This window comes from Rutilus rutilus (genome assembly GCF_951802725.1).
Source record: "Rutilus rutilus genome assembly, chromosome: 10".
NCBI classification, from domain to species: Eukaryota; Metazoa; Chordata; class Actinopteri; order Cypriniformes; family Leuciscidae; genus Rutilus; species Rutilus rutilus.
The window spans coordinates 20,282,758-20,300,388 of record NC_140215.1 but is presented as its reverse complement, the minus strand read 5'-3'; the positions used below and the strand labels follow the sequence as shown (position 1 = coordinate 20,300,388).

General features: G+C 37.9%; 1 protein-coding gene across 3 annotated transcripts in view; it reads left to right on the top strand.

The window, feature by feature from the left end:
• Positions 1-17,631, top strand: part of dgkg (diacylglycerol kinase, gamma) — a 103,412-nt gene that overhangs the window by 28,836 nt on the left and 56,945 nt on the right. For all 3 annotated transcript variants that reach the window (XM_084420698.1, XM_084420699.1, XM_084420700.1), the window contains 12 exons: positions 6,564-6,824; positions 7,042-7,188; positions 8,317-8,366; positions 8,758-8,832; positions 8,927-9,046; positions 9,137-9,254; positions 9,644-9,732; positions 10,429-10,545; positions 11,196-11,294; positions 12,555-12,662; positions 12,757-12,830; positions 14,629-14,703. In XM_084420698.1, the coding sequence (XP_084276824.1) occupies positions 6,564-6,824; positions 7,042-7,188; positions 8,317-8,366; positions 8,758-8,832; positions 8,927-9,046; positions 9,137-9,254; positions 9,644-9,732; positions 10,429-10,545; positions 11,196-11,294; positions 12,555-12,662; positions 12,757-12,830; positions 14,629-14,703 (1,333 nt within the window). The remainder of the gene's footprint in view (positions 1-6,563; positions 6,825-7,041; positions 7,189-8,316; positions 8,367-8,757; positions 8,833-8,926; positions 9,047-9,136; positions 9,255-9,643; positions 9,733-10,428; positions 10,546-11,195; positions 11,295-12,554; positions 12,663-12,756; positions 12,831-14,628; positions 14,704-17,631) is intronic.

The window sequence follows — 17,631 nt, the reverse complement described above, 5'->3', positions numbered from 1 at the left end:
TCTTGCTTTACTCCTGTTCCACTTTACTTTGACCCCTGTGTCTTCAGAGCCCACGTTTATTGATGCAGGCATCTCTATAGAGGTACCACAGCAAGTACGGTGTGATTTGATTGGACAGAGACTTGCATCGTGGCTGCAACTCCCTCCAAAAGCATGACTTCACCTGGTGTTGATATGTGTTGTCTTGGTGTGTCTTGGCAGCTGTTTTTATTTATTTGTGTTGATATCAAAAAAAGCAACCAGTGATGGATAGGATTTTCATCAGAGGTATAATAGGTCAACCACTGTGCGACTGTGGTGACAATCGTGATGTATGTCAGTACTTTCTAAACGCCATCAGCTTCCTCCCCAGTACCTTGTGATACTAAGCATTTCTGCCATGTGTCATTCTACCTGTTGTGGTTTCCACAAACTGTACAGTTCAAAGCACTGTGCTTGGGTAAACTGACCAGTAACAACAAGCAATATCAGACTTAGTGGGTCTTATTCACTAATATGCGTGTAAAAGTGTTCTTATTTATGTGCGCAGAATAGCTTCTCATGCACAATGTCTGCTGGGTTCATAAACAGGCGTGTACACATTTTATTCTAAATGAGGGAGTTAGTAATCAGCATAATACACCATCTCCATATAAGGGCTGTCCACACAAATTCTCCTGTACTGCCATTTGTCACTCTCTGCAAATGTATCCTTACTAAAGAGTATAAGGGAGTTTTCACACGTATAGATTGTTTGTTTTGTTCCGAAACAGGGACTTAATTTGTTACAATGTTGCATTTTCTTTTTGGTTTGGTTCGCTTTCACAAGGAAATCAAGTACAACTGTCCTCTTATTGGTCACAATTTCCTGTGTCATCCATCAGGATGATTGACAAGTTCACTCCATGAGCTTTTTGTAGCTTTATTTGTAACTGTCAAGACACACTCAAACAATATACTACATTCGTATTAATACTGCAGCAAATTCAAATACGCTCTCTCTAGAAGATCACACGACACACGCACACACTGTACGAATGTTATAATGCAGCTAGAGCAGGAATCAAGGCTTCATCGGGACAGCATTCTCGCATGGAGAAGCGCATCTTAAACACAACATTTTAGAAGAAGTGCACCTTTGGTTTAATGTGCTCACTCAGAGAATCACGACTGCTTTTTATATATAGCATTTCCCGTTATGAATTATAATACCATTTGGTTCGTTGGTCCGTTGGGTCGGATTGCTTTCACACCTCAGGCGAACCACCTCATTCAGGCGATCTCGGAGCGATTGTTTTGGTGTGGATCCGAGTGCGATTTCCGTGTTCACATATGCCTAAACGAACTGAAACCAAGGGAGAAAATGCACCAGGTTCTGAAACAAACGCTCTGGTGTGAAAGCACCCTAAGAGCAAAGCCGATGAAACTCAGCGAATACCTTTTATTTATGCCCAGGGGGCCGCAATTGTCTCTGTGGGTAAACTAAAAAAAGGTTAAAAGATTTTACAAAATATATTTCTACACTGAAAAAAATGATTCATTGAATTTAATAAAAATGTTATCGTAAGTGGTTGCACACAATTGATTTTAGCTACATTTAAACAAATGCATTAAGTTCAACTTAATGCATTTGTTTACCATTATGATCCCACCTAGTTGTCTATTTAAATTTAGACCCTCAGTTGAATTTAGACAAGAGTTTTTACCCCATAATGGACGGCAATCTTCAACTTCACAATTCTAATTTACATAAATACTAATCCAGAGAGTAATTCAGATCAACATTATAAATGACAAAATTAATCATAATTACCAGTAGCAGACAAAGCTGTAAAACCAATCCAGTTAAAGCTCGTCCCATGTTCTGTATTGTCTTTTCATCAGATTGACTTAGAATTATCAGCTTCTTTAAAGTTTTGTCGTTTCACTTAACCCATCTAAAATGATAAAACACTCATTCCAGAGGTTAATGACACAATATTCACAAAATCAGGAAATAATAGTACCACAAACTAACACATACAAGACATAAAGTGCTGTCACCATCACACACACTAAAACTAGACGAACATCAATATAACCCGCTCATAGTCAAGGTTTTCTACTCTAAAAATATTTACTTCACATTTTTCTTCTGGTTTTACCTACTTTTACATATTCTCTTAACCAGTTTCAAAGCATGTCTGTTCATTATTGAAGTCAGCTGGGTTGTTTTGGTTCATTATCATTATTTTGTTTAAGCTTGCTTTAGCAGGTCGATAACAGAAAGACAGACAGAGTACCATCCCTGCCTCCACTCAAACAGTCTCTCTCTCTATAAACAAATAATCTTTTCAACAGCCTCCTAAGACTGTAACTTAGACAGAATGTAATATTAAATTCATTACAATAACCTTTGACCATTCACCTTTGTTATCCAGACTTTTTCTTGAATCTACAAAAGTGGTCTTCATCTTTAGCCACCACCATGTCTAACGACCTTCAGGAGTTAAAACTATCTTATAGACATATTAGTTCAAAATCAACACTTCTACACATTTTGTTTTAATTGTTTTAAGGCAACCAACATCATGGTCCTGATATAAATGTATATAAGTTTTGTTACTGTCTCCACAACAAATAATGACAATCACCTCATGGTCTCAGCTGGCTCTTGAAAGCCCATTCCCATTAGCTCTTTATCTCTAATCTCCTTTTCTTCAGGGTGTTGTCCCCTGGCATAGTTGCAGACACTTGTCACAATGAAAAACAAGCCATCCAATGAATGCGGTTTCTGGTGAGTGGTATGGAGGAACTCACATTTCTGGGTCAGACTGCTGTAACTTCTCACAGCTCATCCTCCCCTTAATGATGTAATGATGCTGCCTGGCCTCACGATCATCCACTCCACTCTCATACCCATCTCACATAAAACACCTCCCATCAGGAGATGCCCAGGGCGGCTGTGATCCCCTGCCTTACGTTGCCCTCTGTCTGGCCAAAGAGGATCTTACCCGTCGTTGAGAAATCACCTCGTGCACACTGGTAACCGCTCTTTCCCATAAGAGAATCTTTGACAGTTTTCTTCAACATAAACAATTTTCTGGAGCTTAGGGAAGGCGCATTCAAGAGTCACCAGAGCCATCAGGTTGCCTAATAGTGTTAACACAGGGAGACAGGTTAATAACAGCAGCATTTAATCACTAAAATCCATTAAACATCTCCAAATCAGCTGAATCTCAGTGCTGAGATTATACTCAGTGAATTTAGTTATCACAACCGTCCATTCAATGTACTGTTACATCTGTAACTGGAGCCATCAGCCCTGTATCATGGTGGAGACTAAGACTAGACAAATAAGTTACTGGTCCCAAAATAAACCAGTATTTATTTTACAGTAGATGATACAAATTGCCCTCTAAATGTGTAAAATCTGAACTGCCTGTAGCATGATTTCTTTTAACATCTCCATGTCTATGGTTTTCAACTGAAACACTGTGCCTTACTATAAATACCTTATTATCTTATTATCACTTATGACACAGGCTCAGATAACAGCTTTTAGATGACTTTGAATGAGAAATACTCTGAGGCATTCAGGATTGGTACACTGCACTCTCATAAACTTCTAACATCAGACTTTATTTACCATCTTTTAACTCTAGCCCAGCTTAAGGCATTTTTGCCAGAAATGACATGCATTTTCAAATAAACATAATTTTTATATATTTTTGCAACTCACATTTGTTGGAGTCATTAATTTTACATCAACCTGTATTTATCAATTCACTTATACAAATTATTATAGATCTTTTCTTCAAAAGGATTCCCTTAAGACTTCAATCTTTTGGCCTGGTTTTTATCTCTTGTTCTTTCTCAGACGGAAACGTTAATATCGTCATATTAAACACTGATCTACTTTCAAACCCACATTAACACCAGAAATTTCTGTCACTTTCACATTTTCTCACCTTCTGAGTGGCCATTTACAGTAAAACACTCTCTGTCATCTGGTGGCTGTGTGTCAGCCTCAATTACAGCAGCACACACCTTGCCTACATTTTGGTCATTGTGAGCTTGCAAACGGCTCCAACTTACTGCACACCATTGAAGCAGTGTGTCCCAATCAGGAATGTAAACAGAGCCACTGATAAGCAGTTCTCTGTATTCTTTTACAGTCCACCAGTGGCGGATTCAATCACAGTAGCCGAATCATACTCTTTATCATTATCAGTGGCAGAACATTAATTTTCATAAGCTGCACGGAAATGCTCAAAATATTCTAAGGGGTCTTCACAGAGTTTCTGTTTATCTTTAGTCACACTTGTCCAAGGAAATGGTCCCGACCCATAATTTCCTTTACTTGCTTTTTGTAATCATCGTAAGCAATACGAGGCTAAAACTTTGAATTTTTCAGTTTCTTTCTTGTTTGTAGCCAGTCAAGTTGTTGTTTATCTTGCCAATCGTAATCAAAACCCTGACTAAACATTTCCTTAATTTCTGCAAATCTCTTTGAATTGAGAGCTTCAGAGCACAGCTGCTTACAGCGTTTGCTCTCTTCTGTCTCACTGTTTGTTTCTGGACTGTTCAGGTTACTGATCAAGTTACTTCATTTGTCTGCCATATCTTAATCACGGTTCAAACTCACCTGAAGTTATTGCAGAAATGGAGGCAGCGATCTTTGAACAACACAGCTTGGCTTCTGCATTTTTGACAATTTGGGTCACAACTTTTTTTATTTTTCTCTCTGGATCGTTCCTGATGCATCCCTGGCAAACAACCCTATTTTTGTTAGTATTTTTGTTTTCCTAACTAATAGCTTAATCCCTAACTGCCTGATTCACTAAATTCGGGGATCCCCTATCTGATGGAAGAGATGGAGCAGGTTTGCGGTGCCAATGGACGTACAATCCAGGGACGTACTCTACTGGGGTGGTGCAATGCCCAGTGGGGCCCCCACAGAGCACGCTTCGCTTGCGCTGTCTGCTGCTGTCAATCGTAACGACGCTATCAGCGACTTCTTATACTCTCAGTATAATTATTTAGCACTTACTCGTGCGTAGCACTGCCTGCTGCCACTAACGACGCCATCAGCGACTTCATATACTTTAGTATAATTAATCCTCACTCTCCTCTTCGGAGTGAAGCTCTACCGCTCTCCTTTCCCAATCTCTTCCATTCAGACAGCCCTAACCAAATAATAAAATCTTTCTACCTTGTTTGCTGATTTGCCAGGGGTGTCACCGAGAATAATTGCCCACGCATCCTCCACCATTACTGTTATGGGGTAACAGTTTAGGACCCAAGAACCAGATGTTTGAAAGAAGACCCGGAGTCAGAATTATAATAAATTGAAGAAAAGCAGCGGCCAGCTTCAAGACTCACACAGGAGTTCGTAGGCCACCCTGTTTACAGTTACAAAGATCACAGCAGTTATACCCTACACCAAGGTCTAAGCTACGTCCTTGCTTCAGGTTGCAGTTTCTGATTGGCTAAGAAATAGATAAACATAGTAATTTTCCACACATATACAGATAGACTGAAGCATATCTCCATCGATTATGCAGCACTCGGACCCTGAAGTTAGGCACGTCGTGACCTTCCAGCTCTCAGATTTGGGTTGCTGGGCGCCAACATGTCCAGAACAACAACTCAGTCAATCTCCAATAATGCCAGTGGTTCCTTAACCTGCAACCAAAAAGACTAACACACACACACTGACACACAGCTTTTCCAAGGTTGGATTTGGCCAGGCTCTAACTATAAACAGGAGAGTCGTCTCAAAACATCAAGATAATGCGTTCTTTCTCTCAAGGAGAGCTACACTTTAGTCTAACTGGAAAGTAAGGTTTTAACAAAGAGATGGTCCCTTAAACTATAGACTTCATTGACCCCTGTGACCATAGTTGTCAGAGTACCCTAGAAAAACAGATGTATGTATTGATACATGTTGAAGACCTTTCTCAAACAAAACATCTTTCCATATTTCATTTCTGGAAGCCGGGCTAAATGAGCAAGCATTGTTACTACATTCATATCAAATACAGACATTAGAAAATACATGAAACGAACATTGCAGTGATCACACTGGTAACTTCTATTACAAAGTAAAATCTCAGAAACTTAGAGAAGTCATTCAACTTGTGATATTTAGAAGGAAAAATATTGATTAATATCTTGATTATAATCACTCATTACATATACATTGATGCAGCAGTGGATTCCAATCCACCCCCTTCAGTGTGTATGTGTAATAATGGATAATGTATTTGGTAATGCTGTATGTTGATGTGTATTTTGTAGAGAATTCAAATGAATAGCCACCTGGGCAATTTGTATTAGCTCAGATGCGCCAACTATGCTTAAACCCTGTCAATGTCAAAAGTTGTAATAAAAAAATGCTAACTTCTTGATGAGTCATGATTTCTGCTGTGTTCATGCACAGGTTTTACACATAAATATGTGTGTTTGCACATTCATTGAATGAGATGCTATGTCATTATCCTTTTCTTTTGTATTATGCTCTGTTGCTTCCTTTCTCATTTCAGATTATAACCTTCATTGTCCTCTCTTTTTTTTTCCTGTACCACTTTTTTTTCTTGTAGGTATGAATGGAAAGAGTATTTTGAGTGCTTTGAGCCGACATACACCAGAGAACTCTGTAGGGATGACTCCAGGCTCAGGGGCCACCACGTCGCTCTGCTCGTCCCGCTCCTCCTCACAGCGATCAGGCACAGGGGGCCACACACCCAGAGGCCCCCACCGGTCACCCAGCATGCAGCCCAGACCCCCAGCGGGCAGCAGCAGCAGCAGCAGCAATGCTTTGGCTCTCTCCAAGACCACAAACTCCCCGCGCCTTTCCCCAGGTCAGAGTCGTGTACAAGTGAACAACCTTGATCTTTGCCACACTTTTTTACACATAGGGAATTGCTTATGAAGCAATATTGCCTGATCAGAATCATGTTTTGTTGACAGAAGTTCGTCAAAACTTGCACTACTTGTAAAACAAGATGCTCGCGCACACATATTTTGGTGTGATAACAGGTGTCATTACTAATAGACATATAATTGGCATCCTTCCAGAGCGTAATCAATCTGAGAATCGTACATCTCTCCGGAGGAGTCCTTCTCCACAAAATGGCTCTCCATCGCCCCAAGTGGTCTTCCTTAAAGACATTGTGTGCTACTTGTCTCTGCTGGAGAGGGGGACGCCAGAGGACAAGCTTGAGTGTAAGTAGGAGTGGAAATTATAAAAATAGTATTTTTTTAATTTTTAGGATTAATTTTAAGACATTAAAATACATTTTCAAATGCTTATCACTTCAACTCATTTATTCCTTTAATCTCATTATTTACATTAAGACAAAATATCCAAAGAATAATTTAAGTAATTTAGCAAATTACTTTCCCTAAACCAATCTTGCCAAACCACAGAAATCATACTATTAGTCACAAACGTGAAAAAGTAACCTTATTCTTGGCAGCTGTCACGAATTTCATTTCTTTTAGCACAATACATATTTAAATGCAGCATATGCAAGGTAAATGGATCTTTGAAATGTTAAAGCAAAGTTAATTTCATTTCAGTATCTGTAGCCTTTGTGTCAGCATAATTTATCATGCTTACCACACATCAGTCAAGTAAAACCATCAAATAAGTTTGAACTGTTTTGTTAAAATCATAGCAAGATGTTTTTCTAATCTGTGATAGCAAATTACTCCAGTCTTCAGTTTCACATGATCCTTCAGAAATTATTCTAATATGCTGATTTGCTGCTCAAGAAATGTTTCTTATTATTATCAATGCTGAAAACAGTATTTTTTTGTGGAAAAGAATTCAAGATTCTTTAATAAATAGAAATTTCAAAAGATTAGCATTTATTTGATATAGAAATATTTGTAACATTATAAATGCCTTTACTGTCAGTTTTGATCAAGTTAAAGTATCCTTGGTGAATAAAATAATTCATTTCTTTAAAAAAAAAAAATCTTTCTATAGTAGATATACGTTACTTTTACGTGTAGATACACCCAACCACACCTTTGTCAGTTCTGCATTTTAATGCAGACTTCTGACCTTAACAAAGTGAGAGTGACAGGAGGAGACTTCTAGAATTCCTTGCTCTCGCTTTCAATCCGTAAAGGCTTATCTCCGCTCCTGTCCTTGTTTGCCATGTGTAGACAAGCTTTCTTTAGCATAGGAAGTTATTTCTGCCCAAAGCTAATCCTCTCTAGCTGCCTCAGTCTGTCCATAGATAACCTGGGCTTCAGGTGCTAGCATGGGGTCTGTACTTGACAAATGTTTTTCACACTACAAAAAGATTCAGTCTATTATCTTTCTCATTTCTCACCCTAAAGTCATGTTCAGGCTGTACGACACAGATGGCAATGGCCTACTGGACAGTTCGGTAAGTCATAAATCTCTGTTAAAATGTGTAATGGTTAGATGTTGTTGACAAAGAGTTAATAATGCAGTACACATTATATTGTGGGATTAATACAGTTCGTAGTTTCCGTGTGTGATGTCATTGCGTTGGGTTGATAGTCATTTATTTTGGATTATGTAATATTATTATTATCCTCTCATTGATTCTGTTTCATTCATCTTTGCACTATCAGGCCTTGGTGATTCAGAGAGTGGCTCATATATTATTGATCTTTTTGTTTGAAACTTTTTTGTTTGAAACTTTTAACTGATATTTAGAGGAAGCTGTAAATAACAGGATGCGTGAAAAGTGAATTTGAAACTTTATGCTTTATTGTCTATGATGTGTAAAGCAATTTTATCTGTCAATTTAGGAGCTTGACCGAATAATAAATCAGATGGTCCATGTAGCCGAGTACCTGGAATGGGACTCTACAGAACTACGGCCGGTATGAATCAATTTAAACTTTACCACCAGGCCGTCCCATCATGCGCAGTGAAATCCATATCTCATTGTCCCTTTTTTAATGTCTAAAATTGTAGATTCTAAAGGAGATGATGGAGGAGATTGACTATGACCGGGATGGAACGGTCACACTAGAGGAGTGGATCAGAGGAGGAATGACCACCATACCACTTCTGGTACTGCTGGGAATGGAGACGGTGAGGAAAAAAGTAATTGTGAGTTGTAAAAAGTAAACAACACATAAAAAAGTATTCCTCAATTCCTGTTTTTCTTTCGCATACGTTCAGAATGTACAGGAAGATGGGCAGCACGTATGGAGACTAAAGCATTTCAACAAGCCAGCATACTGTAATTACTGCCACACAATGTTGTTAGGAGTACGAAAACAGGGCCTTTGCTGCTCAAGTGAGTATGTCTGTCCATCATTCTGTCTGTCTGTCTGTCTATCTATCTGTCTGTCTATCTGCCCATCTGTCTGCCTGTCTGTCTGTCTGTCTGTCTATCTGCCCATCTGTCTACCTATCTGTCTGTCTATCTATTTGTCTTGTCTATCTGCCCATCTGTCTGCCTATCTGTCTGTCTGTCTGTCTGTCTATCTATCTGTCTGTCTATCTGCCCATCTGCCCATCTATCCAGCTGTCTGTCTGTCTCTCTATTTCTATCTTTTTGTTCTGTCTATCTGTATTCATTGAAATTTGATGTGTCTAACCTGAAGGTGTGCAGTTTTTCATTTGAAATGTTTCCCTTCAGTCTCTCACTCTCCATCCCTCACAGTCCTGTCTTTTGTTTGACAGTATGCAAGTACACAGTCCATGAGCGCTGTGTGTCCAAAGACATTGCTCCTTGCATCAGCACCTACGCCAAGTCCCGCAGACACACCAATGTGAGTGCATAAACAGCAACATACGCTTACAAATGAACACTTCACCACTCTGTTTAAACTGAATGTTTTTCTTCTTTTGAAGAATAGGGCCAGAAATAATAAATTCATAAGTAAAAAAAACAAAACAAAAAAAACATTGTTTTAACTGTGAGTCCAAGATTGATCTATTAAGTACTGAGCTCATAGTTTACCAAACACAGTGTTCTATTATAGAAGATTTGTGTTATGATTATTTTATCCACTGACCGCAGTCCAGTTCAGTTTCACCCAAGGCAACTTCCCAGACCCTTAACTCTTGGTTAAATCTCAAAGTAATGTTCTGTAGACATGTCAGGAAGGTTATGAGAACATCCTGTGTGTAACGGCTTTTTTTAGTACTGAGAATTAGAGGGGAAAAAGTGAGATCATGCAACACTGTTTTAATAGTCTCTGACACCTCTTTAGAACTTAAGCTCCCCATTCAGTAACTACCACAGAGATGGAAGATATACGCTCAAAATGTTGTCATTATATTATGATTTCACAGAATGTGTTATGTGATGTGTTAAGTGATGTGGAGTTTAATTTTAGTGTAAAAGGCAATACAATTGCATTGAACAGTTCAAGATAATACTTTCAGTGATGTTTAGATGTGCTGTTTGAATATTTCACAGATAATGACTTTCTCTTTTATGTCTCTTTTCAATGTATCTCTAGGCTATGCAGCATGTTTGGATTGAGGGCAACTCCCCAACAAAATGTGACAAATGTCACCGCAGTATCAAGTGCTATCAAGGCCTAACAGGCCTTCACTGTGTTTGGTGTCAAATCACTGTGAGTATAAACAGACATACTGTGACCAACAAGAGAAACTCTTATGTGTTAGTAACACTTCTTCCAACCATACTTCATTCATTCATTCATTCATTCAAGACTGTCACATAATTAGAATCCATCAGTATAATTATTTATAGTTTTTCATATATGATTCTACAGTTTATTTTTCTGCTGCAAGAGACCTTGATCATACACAGAAAAAAGACTGAATACAATTCAGAATAATTTGTGGTTTTGTCTATTTTATAAAAGCCATTTTTTATGTAATACTTATTCACACCACTTGGTGGTGTTCTTCACTAAGTTTTCACAGCATTTGGTGGAGTGGCTGATTTGTTTTAAAAATAGCCTTTGTAATAAAGATAAGTGTCAGCACTTAACACTCATCTAAAGGCTTTTTCTCTCCATAATGATTTTTATTATCACATTATATACTCCTGCACCATCTCTATCGAGTAGCTTTCAACTCTAAAACTGTAACTAATTTAATATCAAGTACATATCCTGCTGTCCCCTTTGCTCCTAACATTTAATGTCTTCTTACTTGTTTAAATTAGTGGGAACAAAAGATCCAGACCATTCGAGTCTGTTGATGTGTCTTTCTCCACCACTCCTCATCTATATTTGTATTTTGTATTGTTTTCCAGCTCCATAACAAGTGTGCGTCCAATGTGAAGCCTGAGTGTGATGGTGGACCGTTAAAAGATCACACACTCCTGCCCTCGTACATCTGCCCTGTTGTTCTGGTGAGTTATGTTTTTTTCCACTGCACATTTATGATATGTTAAAATTCAAGAAGCACAGGACAATTTTTTTTATGGGTAGGTCAGAGTCCTCGACAAAATCTTCATGGGCTTCTTTCCCACTGGAAACAACGAGTAGTCTATAGTATAGAGAATACAAATACAGTTCCTGCATGCTGCTGTAGTTTGCAAATATTTTTACAAAATGCAATGTTTTGATCTAACTGGTTTTGAGATGATATGTCACACTTATATCACAAAAGAATTGAATTTAAGGCTCGATTTACACTCATTGGCTGTTTACTTTATCCAGTTATTAAATCTACAATGAAAGAAAAATATGTTTTATTAAAAGGACGTCTCTTGTGCACAACGAAGACAAATTATACTACTGACTGAGAATTTACAGTTAGAAAAATGTGCATAAAGGATGTGTTTTTTGTTGTGTGCTGTCCCAGCTTTCTCAACTTAATGAATAAACTATTTATTTTAAAAGTAAATGGTAATCAAGATAAAATGATTCCAATAAACCCTTATGTATGTTGCGTTAGTTATATCATATAACGTCTCGTCAGCAAGTATGACACAATAATCAAGGAAATCTTTTTTTTTATTTTTTTTTTATGGTCAGTAAGATTGTTTTAATGTTTTTGAAAGAAGTCTATTATGCTCACCACGGCTGCATTTATTTGATAAAAAATACAGTAAAAACAGTAATATTATGGAATATTATTACAATTTAAAATAACCGCTGATTATCTTCAGTCTTCAGTGTCACATGATCCTTCAGAAATCAGTCTAATATGATGATTTGGTGTTTAAGTTTAAGTCAGGATTCTTAGATGAAATGAAAAGTAAAACCTGCATTTATTTGAAATAGAAACCTTTCATAACATTATACATGTCTTTACTTCTACTTTTGATGAATTGAATGCATCCTTGATGAATAAAGTATGAATTACTTTTTTTTTTTAAACAAAAAAAATGTTTGAGGGGTAATGTATGTAATATATTTTATATGTAAAACATATGGAAAAAGCCCTGCAGCACATAGAAAGATCTTGAGACTTGACATGGACTTTAGAAACTTGTGAACAGGTTTGGTCTAACGACCTTGTAGAACGACCTGTAGAAATGTTAAAACATCAGTTCTTTCTAAAATTAAAGAGAAATAAAATAAAGGGAGACAGATTCTTAAATTACATTTGTCTTTCTCTCCATCTCTCTTTGTTGACGTTGACTGTAATGTCTCTGTATCTGTAGGACCGTCAGTGTGCTGTCAAAAGAGGTGAAGGAGAATCATCCCCCAGTACCAGCCCTGAGGACACTGCCCAGTGTTTCAAGTTCACCGGGGACGGCCAGGCACTGCAGGTGAGCCGGCATCAGACACACTCTGAGACTTCAAATCTGTGCTGTACGTGTGTGTGTGTGTTTGTGACCTTCTTTCCTCCTTTCTGCCTTTAAGATCACCCCTCTGCCTGGAACACACCCCCTTCTCGTGCTGGTTAATCCTAAGAGTGGTGGTCGGCAGGGTGAGAGGTAAACATCTTTGAAACTCAAACTGTTGCATCATCATTTTTCATATTCTGCACAGCAGTACAAGGTTGGAGAATGGTTTGCCTAACCATTTAAAGTCAGTCGAATCTGCATAGACATGTTTAACAAAAGTCCCACTCTTTTTCTTGCTTGCTGGCAGTGTCCTAAATACCATCAAAGCTTGCAGGAGACAGTAATGCTGTTTAAGGAGGAAGAATGTGGGTGTTGTTTCAGCTCTCACCACCCACTCAACGTCCTCCGGGAGACCAGTTTTGGGATTTTGTGCTGGCATCACCATAGCAACACAGTTTTAAATACCATTAATTGGCCGATTATCCTCCATTATTAGACATGTGCTCAAACAAAGACGTGATAACTGCCCTGGCCCCAAAAAAAGAAAGACCATTTTGGTGGTTCTTTGATGCTAACAAAGGAACAGAGTGGTCACCGTTGAATCATACTGTACTGAGTGTATTTTTCCACCATTTTCACCCCGAGCTGCGTATTGAAAGCTCATTGGTTGGGTTTGACATTTGTCTACACTCTTTTGTTCTTTGCATAGGGAACAAATGAAGTCTTCAGTGTTGATAAGTGCTCAAATTATCACCCCACATAAAAGCATAGCTTGTGACGCAGCTCGTTTTATTTCTCTCTCTCTCTCTCTCTCTCTCTCTCTCTCTCTCTCTCTCTCTCTCTCTCTCTCTCTCTCTCTCTCTTCCTCTGTGTCTTTGCATACTAAAAGGAAAGAGTAGCTAACACAGTTAGAAGTGAAGGACATTGCAGAGTCCTCAATAATCATTTTATTACTTCAAGGTTATTGAGGAGCACTGCTGCAACAGTGTTCAATCTGTGTTTATGTGCTTCTGTCTTTCTTGACTCCAATGATTCCCAGGATTGTGTTAAGAACATTTTAAGAATATCATTCCTCCAGTGTGTCTATCTGGGTCTTTTCAAGGAATAGTTCAACCAAAATAGAACATTCTGTCATCATTTACTCACCCTCATGTTGTTCCAATAAATCCACAGGTAATTCCTGGAGAACAGCAAACCATACAATAGACGAGCCCCAACAGCAATGAACAGAAACAAGGGAACTTAAGTACACAGGCAAACGAGGATAATTATGCCCATTCCTGCGCCCAAAACAAAGTGTCTGTGGATGAGAGTCTGAATATAGGTCTGGTAGGACGTTGTCCTGCTCCATTCACAGACGATCAGTGGAAAGAGAATTTGACACAAAGGTCATTTATGTCCGATTACAATCGGATTATTATTAGGGTCCATGTAATAATTAATGTTCTATTTATTAAAACAAAGTATAAATGTCAGGTTAGTGTTTTAGAGTACATTTATTCCAAAATAATAATTCATGATTATTTAGATTATTCAGACCTTTTTTTTTAGAGTCGAACATTGTCATTCTCTCATGAACTCCCATGAAGGTGCTACAGAGAGCTAGGATGGATGTCAAGATTTTATATATGTTTATATATGATATTTTATAGTATTTTTTGTGCTGTTGGAGCTTGTCACCACCAGTCCTTACTCAATGATTTTGTACAGAGTGGCCAGGATATTCTTCAAAAATTCAACTTTAGTGTGTGATGAAAGAAAGAAAGTCATTTGAGTTTGGAAAGACATTGGAATGGTTGGTAAATTATGACAGAATTTTTATTTTTTTGGGTGAATTACCCCATTAAGCCTTTTATCATAATGGAAAGTTCACAGTGATTATATGTTTAAAAATGTCATTCCTCTATGTGTCTTTTAATGCTTTTGTGTCCTCGTTTGTCTTTATCAGGGTGCTGCGGAAATTCCAGTATCTGCTTAACCCCAGACAGGTGTACAGTCTGGAACGAGGAGGACCCATGGCAGGGTAAGACAACTAAAAGCCACCATCAAATTTCAATGGAGACGTGTGCGAATAAAAACATTTCTTTAGTCATTACGGAATTGCTCAAAAACTGTTTGACATTCTCACTGTTGTTTTGTTCTGGCATGGCTCGCTCTCGCTCTTATCCTTTTGCTTCTACTAACCTGCAATCAACTAGTCTGAGAGAGGAACCACTCACAAAGCGAAGCTGACTTTGAGAGACCTACAAGACATTTACTTTGACTCAAGCAGCCCCCTGCTGTGTAAATATATTCATTTAAGTGACAAATGCACTTCTGAGCCTGTCAGTCACATCGAGGCTTCCTCTTTAAGCAACAATATATTGTACTAAATCCTCTTAGCCCATACACTCCACCTGATTTGGACCAGCTCAGGGTCGTCCAAATCAGTTTTTAATTGTAGCATATGGTGGAATCTAACATCTATGGCACATACTCTTAGCTAATGATCTTAGCTAACTGATGAGATTGTTTATGAAGAAACATTTTAGTACTCAGAGGTTAAGTATATTGGGTTGTCCTCAAATTTCCTAGGAAAAATAAACGCTAATGAGACCATTGTAAGAATACAGAGCAGTATTATTTTAGTATTGTTTATGTGTGATCATAGTATTTTTAGTATTTATATAGTATTTTAGTAAAAAGCTATTTTGAAATAGCTTTTATTTTTCGTGTTCTTTTTGTATATTTCTATATAGTTTTAATATATTTTTATTTCAGATTTAATGATTTTAGTACTTGAATTTCAATTGCAAATATTGCAAATGCTGAGCATATTTGAGACATTCAGATCTCTTGTGGAGTCTTTTTCTCAAGAGAAAAATCTAAGAATTTGTTTTCCGTTTAATCAATTTGCTGTCTAGAAGAAACAATTTAGATACTGAGGAGATTTAGTTTTTTTGGACTTCCACTGTATTGTGCTCTTACACAGTTACACATACTTTAAACCCACTCAAAGCACACTAGTACATTCTGTTCAGCACCCTGCGGTTGTGCAACAGTGATTCTCCTTCAGGAAAAAGGAGAGAGAGAGAGAGAGAGAGAAAGTACAGAACAAAAGCAATGGTCGTTCCACGGGAAAGCAGGCTAACTTTCCGTCCTAGATCCCCCTCCCACCACAAAATGTTCTGTAGTCACGACTGGAGCGCTACTCATCATGAGACCATTCAGAGAGAAAAAGAGAGAAGGGGATTGAAGATTGTATGACATTGATGATTTCACTCATGGAGAACCATATGATCATATATTAAATTCTCTTTCTTAAGCACTTAGCTAATTCATGAGCATGTAGTTCAAGGGTTGGCAGTCTTTTTTGATGTGATATTTTTTTAATCTTGTTAATGACTGCCATTGTTCGTAATAACAGCTCCTCTCTAATACAAAAAAGAGAGAGAGAACTAGCAACCAAAATGCAGTCCAAACATATTATATTTGAATAGTAGTAAACATATCCCTTAGTTGGTTTTCATTTAGATTAAGGCCCTTTATTTTAAAATAAATCTAAAAAAATGTCTGTACTGCTCTTACATTTCTACTTTGCCTTTCTAATATTCAAAAAAATATTTACTCACCCTCATGTCATTCCAAACCTCTATGACTTTTTTTCTTCCATACGATGGAACTCCATGGCCAACAAAATGGTTTGGTTACCAACATTCTTCAAAATATCTTCTTTTGTGTTCCACAGAAGAAAGTAAGTCATACACAACACGAGTGTGAGCAAATGATGACATCTTTTATTTTTGAGTGAACTATCGATTTAATGTTGTATCCTTTATGATCAATTGATTGTGTTGCTCTGGATATACGTATGTGTCTGCAAAATTAAATGGAAATATAATGTGTATCATCAGTACAGCTCCACTATAACACTCTAGATTGATTATTTTGTTTCAGATATTTCAGAACAAACGCCTTTGAATTGGCTATATTCTTCTTTGATCTTTCTTTTCAATCTCTTGCTCATTTCATTGTGAAATATCCATACTTGTGATTGACACTCAGGGGTCTGAGTGGATATCAAAAGATGGAGAGATGAAAAAGGACAAGTGTGCACTTTTGCTAACTGTCTGCGCTGAAGAGTCCTCTCTTATAGCATATAGAAAACACAGCTTGCTCAAGTGTCTTGTCTTTTGCCATGTCATTGGATAAGAAATTGTTTATGCAACCCCCATCTCTACAACAGCAACATTGCCATTTTAAACAGACTGGCACTGGTACATTACAAATTTATCTGGAGCAGAGCTCATTTAGTCAGGCTGAAACTTGATTCCAGATCAAGCCTGTCCAGAACCACAGCCATGTTCCACTTGTGTTACTCGCCCATTTAACTTCAGTGGACACCCATGCTGTGGACATTGTTGTTGACATAGTTTGAGCATTTATATGGCACTACAGCAACAAACCTGAGAAGGTACAAAAAAACAGAACCTCTTGAATCCAACTGACTGCATTGTCATTGTAAATGTAGTGGCACATTTACTCGTCTGTTTTGCTCTCGTCCTGCATACATAAAACATGCTGCATTGTCAGAGCCCATCAAAAGAGGTTACACAGTATTAATATTTCAGACAGTTGTGTGACTGCTCTGCTGGTGTATTACGCTCAGGTCTATAGCAGATCCCACATGTGCCTGTTTGCAGGATATGTCCTGGACTCACCCTTGTGCTGCAGTAAATGCTCCTGACCAGCAGAGGGTGGTGTCTTCTTCAGCCTCTGTCCTGCTCTATTAAACTTGCCTCTGAATGTTCAGTGAAGAGATGGAGGTCAAGTGTTTACAGATAAAACAAGTGATAGCATTTTGACGACTTTCCAAAAGAGGGAACAAATATCTATAGATTGATTATAGCAGTCAGAAGAGAGAATGATGTCAAATCTGCAGTTTAATTAGAAACACCCTCGCAGCAGCGTT